Genomic DNA, 14182 nt, shown 5'->3' with positions numbered 1-14182 from the left:
AAAAAAAAGAAAAAGAAAAGAAAAGAAAGTAGAGCCTCAGGGTGCTTAGCGCTGGGAGGGCGTCAGGGCTGAAGGCCAGTGAGTCAGTGCTGTGGATCTGGGTAAAGGTGGCTCAGTAGAGAGCAGGGCAGCCTAGAGGGGCTGCCCCACTGTGTGCTCCACTCCAGTGCATCTGGGCTTCAGGGCAGCGGTGATGAGGAACTTCTCTAGCCCCAGGTCCCCTCCCTCCCTCCCCCAGGCACTCTGCCCACTCTGGGCTTTTTATACCCCTCTATTCTTCCTGCCCTTGACTTCCAGCTCCTGTTACTGTGGCCTGGCACACTTCTTGCCCCTCCTGATATCTCGGCTTACATGTCCCTCCTCCGGGAAGCCTTCCTGGGCTGCTCCCATTCCCAGAACCCTGATTCGTCTATTTATTTGCCTGCCCCACACCACCCCCTAGATTGCCAGCTACTTAAGGACAGGGACTTGGCCTGGGGCTGACTTAGCCCTGGCTACCTGTGCCCATAGGCTGCTGGCGCACCAGGGTGGGTGCTCAATGGATGTGCAGTGATCAATCTCCAGCCCTGAGATGCCCTTCACACCTCTCTCCACCTTGCTGCAAGGGAACTGTGTAGGGTTGAGGCCGGGTGGGGCAGTGGTTACTCCGCTTGCTTTGGGGTCAGGCTGCCAGAGTTGGAGTCCCAGCATCACCCCTTCTGGGCTCTGTGACCTTGAGCAAGTTCTTTAGTCTTTCTGTGCCTCAGTTTCCTCACTTGAATTGAGACAGACACAGTACTAAGAACAGTTTAGAGAGCTGTATTTGCCAGCACTGTGACCTGCAGAATGAATCCCAGTGTCTCTTTGGCTTCCTGTGGGGAAGCAGAGCCAGGTTTCCTAGGAGAGGGAGGCAAAACCTTGGAACGTGTGTGGTCCTGCCGCGTGCCAAGCACGGTGCTGGGGAGGATGTGCCTGCCACAGTTGAGGGCGTTGTTAATTTCCGTCTTCGGGAGCAGCAAGGCTCAGAGAGGGAAGGTTATTGACTCATCAGCAGAGCAAAAGCCTCTGAGCATCCGGATTTGTCTCCGAGCCCTGCACAGCCTGCAGCCACCTCACTTGTGGCTGAGTTGTTTGTTTGTTTTGGTAAGAGATTCACGGAAAGATAAGATTCACATACCGTGCAATTTACCCACTGAAAGTATACAATTCAGTGGTTTTTAGTATATTGTGCGACCAGCCACACAATCCATTTTTAGAATATTTTCATCATCCCCCAAAGAAACCCTATTTCTCCCAACTTTCCAGCCCCTGACAGTCACTAATCTACTGTATAGACTGGTGTCAATTCTGTCTACGTAGATTTGCCTGTTCTGGATATTACGTACATGGGCTGATCATCCTCAATCCAAAAATCCAAAATCGAAAATCTGAAATTTTTTGTGGGCTGACATGATGCTGAAAGGAAATGTCCACTGGAGCATTCTGGATTTCAGATATTTGGATTAGGAGTGCTCAACCTATAAGTATAATGTAAATATCCCCAAATCAGAAAAAACCTGAAATCCAAAACACTTCTGGTCCCAAGCAACACAAGAAAGTGTATGTCTTGTTCGACATGGGATCTCCAGCACCTAGCACATAGTAGGCATTCAATAAATATCCATTCAATGAAGAAGTCGGTGCTGCTCCCCGGGTGGGGGTCTGTATCCACTAGGAAGCTCTAATGAGAGGCTGCCCTTGCCTTGCAGTCATCAAGAGCCCCCCTGGCTGGGAGGTGGGTGTCTATGCTGCAGGGGCCCTGGCCCTGCTGGGAATCGCAGCTGTGAGCCTGTGGAAGCTCTGGACGTCGGGGAGCTTCCCCAGCCCCTCTCCGTTCCCCAATTACGACTACAGGTACCTTCAGCAGAAGTACGGCGAGAGCTGCGCAGAGGCCAGGCAGAAGGTGAGGCTTCTGCTCCTACAGGGGCACAGCGAGTGCAACCCCATGCCCCCACCATCCACTCAGATCGGCCTTCAGCCCCTCTCCCTCCATCACCGCCTCCTCCTGGTTGATGCCCTCCTTTGAAAGGGAGTAGACCTCCCTCCTCCCCTTTCACATCTGCAACTTTTTTTTTTTTTTTTTTTTTTTTTGAGATAGAGTTTCCCTCTTGTTGCCCAGGCTGGAGTGCTCTGGCATGGTCTGGGCTCACTGCAACCTCTGCCTCCTGGGTTCAAGCGATTCTCCTGCCTCAGCCTCCCAAGTAGCTGGGATTATAGGCGTGCACCACCATGCCCAGTCAGTTTCGTATTTTTAGTAGAGATGGGGTTTCACCATGTTGGTCAGGCTGGTGTTGAACTCCTGACCTCAGGTGATCCATCTGCCTTGACCTCCCAAAGTGCTGGCATGAGTCACCACACCCGGCCTGCTTTTTAACTACTAACTAACATCTTTCTTTCTCTTCCTTCCTTCCTTCCTTCCTTCCTTCCTTCCTTCCTTCCTTCCTTCCTTCCTTCCTTCCTTCCTTTCTTTCTTTCCAAAATGCTCCTTGTGGAGGAGGGCTACCCCATAGGAATGTGTCCAGAGTAACCTGATATATTTATTTCTTCTTTTTTTTTTTTTTTTTTTTTTTGAGACACGGTCTCACTCTGTCACCCAGGCTGGAGTGCTCTGGCACAATCTCAGTTCACTGCGACCTTCACCTCCTGGGCTCAAGCAATCCTCCCACCTCAGCCTCATGAGTAGCTGGGACTACAGGCCCAAGCCACGATGCCTAGCTAATTTTTTTTGTTTTTTGTAGAGACAGGGTTTCACCATGTTGGCCAGGCTGGCCTCAAACTCCTGGGCTCAACAGATCTGCCCGCCTTGGCCTCGAAAAGTGCTGGAATTACAGGCGTGCACCACCATGCCAGGTCCTTCTCTTTTCACCTCCCTTGTAGCTGAAGCATTTTGACATACTGTTGAACACACATCATAAGCATTATTTTAACGGCTGTAGGAGATTCCTTTTTGTGCATGTGCCATGATTGACTAAATGTCATGATAAATAATGCAGTGGATGTTCTGTATGTAAAACGTTGTCTTCATTTGGGATAGTGTACTTTGGATGGATGTCCACATGTAGAATTGTTGTATCGGGGGCACACACATTCTTAGGGCTCTCCCTATACCTTGCTGAATGTTTTATCATTTAACACATGGCAGAGAATTTTCCGAATGTCATGTAGAGTTCCAGAAAGCACAGCCAGAATCTATTACCAGATTAGAGTCCCTCATGCTCACTCACTTAAGGTGTCTGGGGGGACTATCTCACATGCTGTTGGGGGAGTGTAAATTTGAAAAAACTTTCCCAGGCCTGGCTTGGTGGCTGACGTCTGTAATACCAGCACTTTGGGAGGCCGAGGTGGGTGGATCACCTGAGGGCAGGAGCTCAAGACCAGACTGGCCAACATGGTGAAACCCTGTCTCTACTAAAAATACAAAAATTAGCTGGGTGTGGTGACACATGCCTGTAATACCAGCTACTCGGGAGGCTGAGCACGAGAATCACTTGAACCTGGGAGGCAGAGGTTGCAGTGAGCCAAGATCGTGCTACTGCACTCCAGTCTGGTTGACAGAGCGAGACTCTGTCTCAAAAAAAACCCGCTTCTCCAAAGAGCATTTCGGCAACGCTTGTCAAAAGCCTACAAAGGACTGACTGGGTGCGGCGGCTCACGCCTGTAATCCCAGCACTTTGAGAGGCTGAGACTGGTTGATCACCTGAGGTCGGGAGTTCGAGACCAGCCTGACCAACATGGAGGAAACCCCATCTCTACTAAAAGTGCAAAATTGGCCGGGTGTGGTGGCACATGCCTGTAATCCCAGTTACCTGGGAGGCTGAGGCAGGAGAATCGCTTGAACCCGGGAGGTGGAGGTTGTGGTGAGCTGGGATCATGCCATTGCACTCCAGCCTGGGCAACGAGAGCAAAACTCCGTCTCAAACCAAACCAAACCAAACAAAAAAAATTAGCTGGGCATGGTGGCAGGCACCTGTAATCCCAGCTCCTCAGGAGGCTGAGACACGAGAATTGCTTGAACCCAGGAGCCGAGATCGCGGCAGTGCACTCCAGCCTGGGTAACAGAGTGAGACTCCATCAAAAACAAAAACAAAAAACCTTCAAGGGACTGTGTCCTCTGAGCCAGGATTTTAAGAAAGCTATTCAATACTGCAGCATTTGTATTTCAGAAAAAGTAGAAGCAACGTAAGTGTCCAACAGTGGGAAAGAGTGATTAAATTATGATTATCTGCTCAATGGAAAATTGGGGAACCATGAAAATTATGGTAAGCAGCCAGGTGCAATGTCTCATATCTGTGATCCCAGCATTTTGGGTAGCCGAGGCAGAAGGATCTCTTGGGCCCAGGAGTTGGAGACCAGCCTGGGCAATAAAGCAAGATCTCATCTCTACCAATAAATAAATAAATAAATTATAAATAAATAATAAATCATGCCTGTAATCTCAGCACCTTGGGAAGCTGAGGCGAGCAGATCACCTGAGGTTGGGAGTTCGAGACCAGCCTGACCAACATGGAGAAAGGCTGTCTCTACTGAAAATACAAAAAATTAGCTGGGCGTGGTGGGGCATGCCTGTAGTTCCAGCTACTCGGGAGGCTGAGGCAGGAGAATCGCTTGAACCCAGGAGGTGGAGTTTGCAATGAGCCGAGATCATGCCACTGCACTCCAGCCTGGGCGACAGAGCGAGACTCCATCTAAAAAAAAAAAATAGCCAGGTGTAGTAGCTCACGCCTGTGGTCGCAGACACTTGGGAGAGTGAGGTGGGAGGATTGCTTGGGCCCAGAAGATTGAGGCTGTGGAGAGCAGTGAGTCAAGATCGCGCCATTGCACTCCAGCTTGGGGTACTAAGTGAGACCCTGTCTCAAAAAAAAAAAAAAAAAAATTATGGTAATGAAGGCATGGAAGATGTTTGTAGTATAAAAGGTTCTTGTTTTCTCAAATCCCAAGGTCAATTTAGGGAAAATAAAAATATTTATTTATTTATTTATTTGAACCAGAGTCTCACCCTGTCGCCCAGGCTGGAGTGCAGTGGCGCAATCTTGGCTCGCTACAACCTCCACCTCCTGGGTTCAAGCAGGTCTCCTGCTTCAGCCTCCTGAGTAGCTGAGATTACAGGCGCATGCTGCCACACCCGGCTAATTTTTGTAGTTTTAGTAGAGACAGTGTTTCACCATGTTGGCCAGGCTGGTCTTGAACTCCTGACCTCAGGCGATCTGCCACCTCAGCCTCCCAAAGTGCTGGTATTACAGGCGTGAGCCACTATGCCTGGCCAAGGGGGAAAAAAATTAATATTTGGGTGTCACCCAACATGAACTTCCTGCGTTGTAAAGTTCCCTTGTGGCTGCTCCATCACCTCTTGAGTGGCTGGCTTACCCGTTCTTTTTCTGGGACACTTAGGGTGCTAGCTGTTTTTCCTTTTTCTAAACATCACTGCAATCGACAACTTGATGTATGGAATTCTGTCCCTACAAATAAACATGTTAAAAAAAAGTTGAGGGGCTGGGTGCAGTGGTTCACGACTGTAATCTCAGCACTTTGGGAGGCCGAGGCAGGTGGATCATGAGGTCAGGAGTTCAAGACCAGCTTGGCCAACATAGTGAAACCCCGTCTCTACTAAAAATACAAAAATTAGCTGGGTGTGGTGGCGGGCGCCTGTAGTCCCAGATACTTGGGAGGCTGAGGCAGGAGAATTGCTTGAACCCAGGAGGCAGAGGTTGCAGTGAGCCAAGATTGTGCCACTGCACTCCAGCCTGGACAATGCAGCAAGACTTTGTCTCAATAAATAAATAAATAAATAAATAGTTGGCCAGGCGCAGTGACTCACACCTGTAATCCCAGCACTTTGAGAGGCCGAGGCAGGCAGATTACCTGAGGTCAAGAGTTTGAGACCAGCCTGGCCAACATGGAGAAACCCTGTCTCTACTAAAAATACAAAATTAGCCAGATGTAGTGGTGTGCACCTGTAATCCCAGGTCCTCAGGAGGCTGAGGCAGGAAAATTGCTTGAACCCGGGAGGTGGAGGTTGCAGTGAATTGAGATCATGCCACTGCACTCTAGTCTGACGACAGAGTGAGACTCTGGCTCAAAAAAAAAAAAAAAACAAAACAGTCTCATGTACCCCTAGGCTGGGCGCGGTGGCTCAGGCCTGTAATCCCAGCACTTTGGGAGGCTGAGGTAGATGGGTGGATCACCTGAGGTTGGGAGTTCGAGACCAGCCTGACCAACATAGTGAAACCCCGTCTCTACTAAAAATACAAAAATTAGCTGGGTGTGGTGGCGGGCGCCTGTAGTCCCAGATACTTGGGAGGCTGAGGCAGGAGAATTGCTTGACCCAGGAGGCAGAGGTTGCAGTGAGCCAAGATTGTGCCACTGCACTCCAGCCTGGACAATGCAGCAAGACTTTGTCTCAATAAATAAATAAATAAATAAATAGTTGGCCAGGCGCAGTGACTCACACCTGTAATCCCAGCACTTTGAGAGGCCGAGGCAGGCAGATTACCTGAGGTCAAGAGTTTGAGACCAGCCTGGCCAACATGGAGAAACCCTGTCTCTACTAAAAATACAAAATTAGCCAGATGTAGTGGTGTGCACCTGTAATCCCAGGTCCTCAGGAGGCTGAGGCAGGAAAATTGCTTGAACCCGGGAGGTGGAGGTTGCAGTGAATTGAGATCATGCCACTGCACTCTAGTCTGACGACAGAGTGAGACTCTGGCTCAAAAAAAAAAAAAAAACAAAACAGTCTCATGTACCCCTAGGCTGGGCGCGGTGGCTCAGGCCTGTAATCCCAGCACTTTGGGAGGCTGAGGTAGATGGGTGGATCACCTGAGGTTGGGAGTTCGAGACCAGCCTGACCAACACAGAGAAACCCTGTCTCTACTAAAAATACAAAATTAGCCAGGCATGGTGGCACGTGCCTGTAATCCCAGCTACTCAGGAGGCTGAGGCAGGAGAATCACTTGAACCCTGGAGGCAGAGGTTGCAGTGAGTCAAGATCGCGCCATTGCACTCCAGCTCGGGCAACAAGAGTGAAACTCGGTCTCAAAAAAATAAATAAATAAATAAGTGACGTGAAATAATATTAAACAAGGACCTTCCTAGCTAAGGGATGCAGGGCTTCTGTGAAAGGGGAACTTGGAGATTCGAGAATGAACAGGACTTACTCATCTATTTGACGTCTCCCAGTGACCCTGCCTATGGCCCCCATGATGCTCCCACATCCCTCTTTCTCATCCCCAGAGAGTGCCTGCCTGGAATGCCCAGCGGGCCAGCACACGGGGACCATCCAGCCGCAAAGGCAGTCTCAGCATTGAGGACACTTTTGAGAGCATCAGTGAGCTGGGGCCTCTGGAGCTGATGGGCCGGGAGTTGGACCTGGCCCACTGTGGGACCCTCCGGAAGTCCCAGTCGGCCGACTCCCTGAACTCCATCTCCTCCGTGAGCAACACCTTTGGACAGGACTTCACCCTGGGCCAGGTGGAGGTGAGCATGGAGTACGATGCTGCCTCCCACACCCTGCACGTGGCGGTGCTGCAGGGCAAGGACCTCCTGGAGCAGGAGGAGGCCAGCTTCGAGTCCTGCTTCATGCGCGTCAGCCTGCTGCCCGACGAACAGATCGTGGGCATTTCCCGGGTAAGTGGGGCTTAGGGTGGGGCACAAGGGTGCTCTGGGCTCACTAGACGCCTCCCAGGCAGGCAGGGCGGTGGGGCCCAGCAGGATCCCAGGAAGGCACTAGAGCGCAAATATGGATGCTGATCCCAGAGCTGAAGCTTCAGACTGTAGAGAAAGCTCCGTACAGAGCTGGGAGGTGGGGGGCTCCACCTGAAGGCTCCCATTGTGTGGAGTTCTTAGCTCTCCTGCTAGGTGAATACAGAGTGTGGCAACTGTCCCTGTCCACATCTGCCCTGTGTCAACATGGGGTCCCAGCAGAAAAGGGATGACATGCTCAAGAAGGCTAATCTGGGGAGAGCTTAATAACAGGACTGCCCAGGTACAGTGACTCATGCCTGTAATCCCAGCACTTTGGGAGGCCAAGGTGGGAGGATCACTTGAGCCTAACCAGGAGTTGAAGGCCAGCCTAAGCAACATGGCAAAACTCCTTCTCTAACAACAACAACAACAAAAAATTTAGCTGGGTGTGGTAGTGCCAGCTAATGTATAGTCTCAGCTATTTGGGAGGCTGAGATGGGAGAATCACTTGAGTCCAGGAGGTTGAGGCTGCCATGAGCCACGACTGCACCACTGCACTCCAGCCTGGGTGACAGAATGAGACCCTATCTCAAAAAATAAAAATAGGGGTGGCTGCAGTGGCTCACACCTGTAATCCCAGCCCTTTGGAAGGCTGAGGCAGGTGAATCACCTGAGGTCAGGTGTTTGAAACCAGCCTGGTCAACATGCTGAAACCCCATCTCTCCTAAAAATACAAAAATTAGCCAGGCATGGTGGTGCACACCTGTAATCCCAGCTATTTGGGTGGCTGAGGCAGAAGAATTGCTTGAACTCAGGAGGTGGAGGTTGCAATGAGCCAAGATCATGCCACTGCACTCCAGCCTGGGCGACAGAGTGACCGCCCTTCAAAAATACTAAATAAATAAATAAATTTTTAAAATGAAAATAACAAGAACATTTAGAGTGGCATGGATGGGTTGTGAGGCGACCTCAGGGATGGCATGGTACCCTGGAGGGGTGTAACAGGAGGGGCGGTCCCACTCTGGATCTGAAGGGGTGAGGGGAAGGTGAGGTTACTGGGCCCGAAAGGATAGAGGGCCACCTTGTGTGGAGAGGGCGACCTTGGTGGGAGCTGCGCCCTTTGGCCAAAGGACATGGTCGTCCCGCAGCAATACTGCAGAGAAGGACCTCCCTCCCCCTCCAGTTTCCTCCTGGTGACCTCCACTGGTTGACCTGACCAGAAGTCAAAGGCCAAGGGAATCTGTTGACACAGCCCATGGAGGTCAACTTTCAGGGCCAGAGCAGAGTGGGGAAGGGTGAAGAATAAAGCGTGAGGGACAGGGAAGGCACCCAGTCCCTTGGGCTACCCTCCACACATCCCTGTACCTCACAGAGCCAAGCCAACAGAGCCACATCTGGGCTGAAGGATGGGGATGGTCTGTGACCAGAGTGCGAGGAGGGCGTGTTTAGGCACCAAGTTGGGGTGGCCCAGCTTCTGAGAGGCAGTACGGCGGGCGATTAGGAGCAGGACCCTGGAGCCTGACTGTCTGGGTTCAAATCCTCGTTCCACCTCTTCCTAGCAGTATGACCTTGGGTAAGTCAGTTTAGCACCCCATGACTCAATTTCCCCATCTGTCAAATGGGCATCATGGTTATTGAGAAAGAGATGGGTTAACGTATGTGGAGTTCTTAGCCCAGCCCGGGTTAGTGCCCCATAGGTTGGCTCTCAGAACCGTGCAGAGCTCCTGTCGTGCCCAGCCATGTTGCCTGTGGTCTGGGCTGCCTAAGGACTCTGGGTGGTTCAGGACGCACTCCTGGAGGAGGGTCATTGGCAGATAGCAGCCACCACAGCCTGATGTGTGCTGAGAACCTGGTTCACAGAGCCTAGCACATCCATGATTCTCTCATTAGCCCCTGAGGCCGACAGGACGGATTGTTAGGGCATCTTACAGATGAGGAAACTGAGGCTCGGAAAAGTGCTTTGCCCAAGACAACCCCAGTAAGGAAGCAGGATGTCCGGGACTCGAACCCGGGTTCCCTCCTCCTCCACCCATGTGCGCATAAAGCACACGCTCGGAGAATGGCTGACACGCTCGGAGAATGGCTGGTTGGGGAGCCCAGGCCCCCATGAGCAGGGAACAGCTGAGAGGCTAATTTAGCCGAAGGAGGGAGAGGTGGAGCCAGATCATGAACAGCCTGAATGCCGAGGTCAGGAGGTCAGGAGGCCAGGTGGGCTTTATCTCTTGGAGGCAAGGAGCCCTTCAAAAGCAAGGGATTGTGTAGGGAACGTGAGCACTGTGATAAGAGCCTTTCCATGCCCAGGCAGTGACAGAAGAGTGTGGTCATGGTGGCTGGTGGCCCTGGGGGATTTATTCTGGGGAAGGCAAGCTTCGCAGCATAACAGCCTGGGCAATCCCACCAGGGGGTGCTGCCCCCAGGCTAGGCAGCCCCTCAGCCTCAGGCAGGGTCCAAGGATGAGAACGCCTTTCTTTAAATATCGCCAGGCAGTGACTAAAGCATCCCCCCCCATTCCCCAGAGACAGTGCCCGCAATGCACCTTCCCGGGGGCCCGCCCACGACTTCCTGGGAGGAGGCCAGTGGCGCCCACCAGGCAGGACTGGGCTTGGAAACTGAGTTGGCCCAACCTTGCCTAGTCCTCCCTTCCATCCACCCATCCAGCCTACGGTGTTCAAACAGTCCTGGGCCAGGCTCTTCAGGAACCCGGGACATCAGTGGCTCGTGACTCCACAGACAACTGTCCCACTCCACTGCTTGCCTGGCCTAGGGCTAGACTCGAGCAGATGCAAGAAATATGGAGACCAGCTCCTCCAGGGCGTCTGGAGGGTTCTGGGGTGCCGCGGGCACTGAGGACAGAAATTAGTTGGGATCAGATTGTGGGAGTTTCAAACGCCAGGCCGCTAGATTGGCCACCACTGAGGAGAGGAGAGGAGGCTTTTAAACCTTCAAGGCTGAGCCACCAAAGGAAAGACTGGCATTGCAGGTGTCATGACAACAGAGTGAGGACTCTAGCCTGGGCCTCTGGACTCCCTGTCCAGTGCTCTCTCCCTGCTGCGGCCTGTCAGACCCCTAGCGCCCTCCATGGCCCTTTCTCCTGCAGATCCAGAGGAATGCCTACTCCATCTTCTTTGATGAGAAGTTCTCCATCCCCCTGGATCCCACAGCCCTGGAGGAGAAGAGCCTGCGGTTTTCTGTATTTGGCATCGATGAGGATGAGCGCAACGTCAGCACGGGGGTGGTGGAGCTGAAGCTTTCTGTGCTTGACCTCCCGCTGCAGTCCTTCAGCGGCTGGCTCTATTTACAGGACCAGAACAAGGTAAGCGACCTGCCCCGGCCTACTCATCCGCCTCGGAAGAGCGCGCACACGCATACACTTCCAGGAAGGGACTCCATCTTCCTCTGCAATGGCCCGAACCCCAACATCATTAGGAGAGCAGAGAAGAAGACCAGAGCCGCATCTGAGGAAACCGCTTACTGCAGGCAAATTTCAAACACATCCCGACCACTGTTTGCCACCAAAGCTTCAGAGGTTCTACCCCTACTGAGCTTCTGCTAGAGAAACATTCCTCTGGCCTTAGAGGGGATGATTTCTGACAGAGGCCCAGCTGCACTTTAGTTTTGTAATTGTAGGAATGTTCACAGAACATCATTGCTGTTTAAGCAAAGAATCGAATTCCATTCCACTTGGATCGCTGTGTATTACTACCGCAGAGTGTTTTCCTTGGCCGGCAATGACGGAACAAAACTTCATTTGATAGCTACATTTGACAGGCCGCCTCTGGCCTTTGGTCCCAGGCAGGGCCCACACCCAGTGGAAGGGAGGGGTGGGACATGCTCCATGCAGTGGCGGGGGGTGGGTGGCTGTCCCTGCCAGCCTGGAGCCCTGTGGTGAGGGGCCCCCGGTGCAGCCACTTCTCTATGGAGAAGGAAGCCTTAGCCTTTCCCTGGCAACCAAGGCCTTCCCTGGACCCCTCAAGTCGGGTGGAGAGAAGCCCTCTGAGCCCCCATCTGTCCCCCAGGCCGCCGATGCTGTGGGGGAGATCCTGCTCTCCCTCAGCTACCTCCCCACAGCCGAGCGCCTCACCGTGGTCGTGGTTAAGGCCAAGAACCTTATCTGGACCAACGACAAGACCACAGCGGGTAAGGCCCAGCAGGCAGCCCAGCTCCCCCATGTGGCTCAGTGGAAGCTGTGGCCCAGCTGCTGTGCTGTGGGTACCTGGAGGCATCAGCAAGTGTGGGACACAGTGCCAAGGTTCCCCTCAGCTTTGCTGAGCCCAGAAGTCGTGCCGATGGGTAGGGGGTGGCATGGGCACAATTAATCCAACTGGGGAAACATGAGATCCCTGGAGGGTGGCAGGGGCCCCTGTGAGGGCAGAGTGAAGGGGATCAGAGTGACGGGGGGTCTGAGGGCAGGAGGCAGCACTCAGGGCTGGGGGCACTGGGCAGGGAACCAAGGTGGGCATCTGTTTCCTGGAACTGGAATTCATGGTGGAGGCTCCATTCCCAGAGACAGGGCAGTACCCCAGACTCCAAAAAGGGACCAGGGCCACAGGGTTGAGGTGGGTGTCAGGCAGGACCTCATGCCTTAGGTCTGCAGGAGCCCCCATTCCCTCTCAAAGCAGTGACCGTGGAGGCAGGTGTATTCTAGAGAACTGAAGACAGGGCGCTGGGGGAGCCTGATCTATTGGGAGTTGCAAGCCTTGGGACGGCGCAGGGGGGAGCGGGGGAGGGGCCAGCTCCAGGCAGGTGCAGCAAGGACACTCCGTGGGCAATAGGTGATGGGCAGACGGCAACTTGTTATTTCAGAGCTGCACACGGTTGAGTCAGGCTCTGCTGTGCGGGCGCCCGGTGACTCAGGGCTGACGTCTGCACTTGGGCCATTTATAGAAGGAACGCGGTAGGGCTGCTGAGTTCCCCCAGCATCCTAGGAGGGGAGCGTGTGGGCTGTGAGGCAGCTGTCTGAGCACAAAGCCTAGCCCTCACCTGACATGCTGTGTGAGCCTCAGTTTTCTCATCTGTGAAATGGGAAAAAAAATAAAGGACCAAGGGCGGGGCTGCAGGAGGTCACGGCAACAGCAAAGCACTGAGGAGTTTGGAGTCGGTGGGTGGAGCCAGACTGGGCAGGGCTGTGGTGAGTGAGTGTGACGCTGGCCCTCACCGCTCCACCTGCCCACAGACCCCTTTGTCAAGGTATACCTGCTGCAGGATGGGAGGAAGATGAGCAAAAAGAAGACAGCCGTGAAGAGGGATGACCCCAACCCGGTGTTCAATGAAGCCATGATCTTCTCGGTGCCAGCCATTGTGCTACAGGTGAGGGGGCTGGGGGACCGGAAGGGGTCAGGTTGCTGAGCCAGAGAAGCTGCCACATCTCTCCACCTTCACTTCTCAGGGCCCCTGCAGGGGTAGCAGTTTGCCTCCAGCCATCACTTTCTAGCAGTTATTGAGTGCCACTGGGGCCAGCCCTAGGGTGGGTGCTGGGGACACAGGCACGGCTTTCTTGGTGCTCACAAGGGACAGGCAGGAGAGTCCCTAATCCACTAAGAGTGTCCTAGACTCCCGCAGTCAGGTGAGGGGCCTTCCTGCAGGAGGGGATACCCAGCTCTGAGGGAGGACCATTCCCAGTGGAGGGAACTGCAGACGGCTAGAGAGGAGCCGGGGTGAGCCAGGCACCCACAGTTCCTGCTGTGAATCTCCCAGGCTCTATTTCAGGGTTCTGCTGAACTCCTCAAGTTCCTGTGGTCTTCAAAAGGTGACATGCTCAAGGGAGACCTCTCCCAGCAGGGATATCACAGACCACGGGTGGGAGCACTGGAGAGGATAGGGCTCGGGCCCTGCTTGCATGCCTCGGAGGATGGGGCTCACACCACCTTCCGTCAGTATCTCTAGCCCTCCTCCGCACTCCTGACAATGAGAAAGTCCTTTGTGCCGTGAGCCAAAACCTTTCTCCATAGCCCCAGGGCTATACAGAACCCGCCTAATCTCCCCCAACCCAGGGACCCTGCCTGTATGTAAAGGCCCAGAACTCTGCCTCGCTCTGAGTGTTCCTAACCCAGGCACATCCCAGCATCTCTGGCCCATCCTGGGTGTCGTAGCCTTCGCCTCACCCTCGTGGGGCAGGCTGCCCATGTGTCCTTTGCCTCCCCCTGGGTGTCATAGTGCCACTTCTCCACAGCCTCTAAAAGCGAGAGACTTCTTGGGACCATGTGGGAAGAGGGGGAGGAGAGAGATGGGGCTGGGTTTAAGTTTTAGCTCCCACTCTCATCTCAAGCACTGTCTCCCCTGTCCTCGGTTGTGAGTGCACCGTGGTGATATTAGTAATAGCATGTTCTGACTGTGCGCAGGTGCTGTTCTACACAGTTCACTCATTTTGTTTCCGAAACAGCCCTATGAGATAGAAACCAATTGTTTTTTTTTTTTTTTTTTGACGGAGTCTCGCTCTGTTGCCCAAGCTGGAGTGCAATGGTGTGATCTCAGCTCACTGCAACCTCCG

The 14182-nt window shown here is 53.3% G+C and overlaps 1 protein-coding gene across 2 annotated transcripts in view; it reads left to right on the top strand.

Annotated features, from left to right (window-relative positions):
• SYT12 (synaptotagmin XII) overlaps positions 1–14182 on the top strand; it is a 26042-nt gene that overhangs the window by 10216 nt on the left and 1644 nt on the right. For both annotated transcript variants that reach the window (XM_011942393.1, XM_011942392.1), the window contains exons 3-7: positions 1728–1921; positions 7246–7638; positions 10793–11008; positions 11712–11832; positions 12869–13002. In XM_011942393.1, coding sequence (XP_011797783.1) covers positions 1728–1921; positions 7246–7638; positions 10793–11008; positions 11712–11832; positions 12869–13002 — 1058 coding nt within the window. The remainder of the gene's footprint in view (positions 1–1727; positions 1922–7245; positions 7639–10792; positions 11009–11711; positions 11833–12868; positions 13003–14182) is intronic.

The sequence above is a fragment of the Colobus angolensis genome, unplaced genomic scaffold (assembly GCF_000951035.1).
Source record: "Colobus angolensis palliatus isolate OR3802 unplaced genomic scaffold, Cang.pa_1.0 Scaffold21, whole genome shotgun sequence".
Lineage (NCBI taxonomy): Eukaryota > Metazoa > Chordata > Mammalia > Primates > Cercopithecidae > Colobus > Colobus angolensis.
The sequence above is the reverse complement of the archived record's forward strand: the minus strand, read 5'-3'. Positions and strand labels throughout refer to the sequence as shown.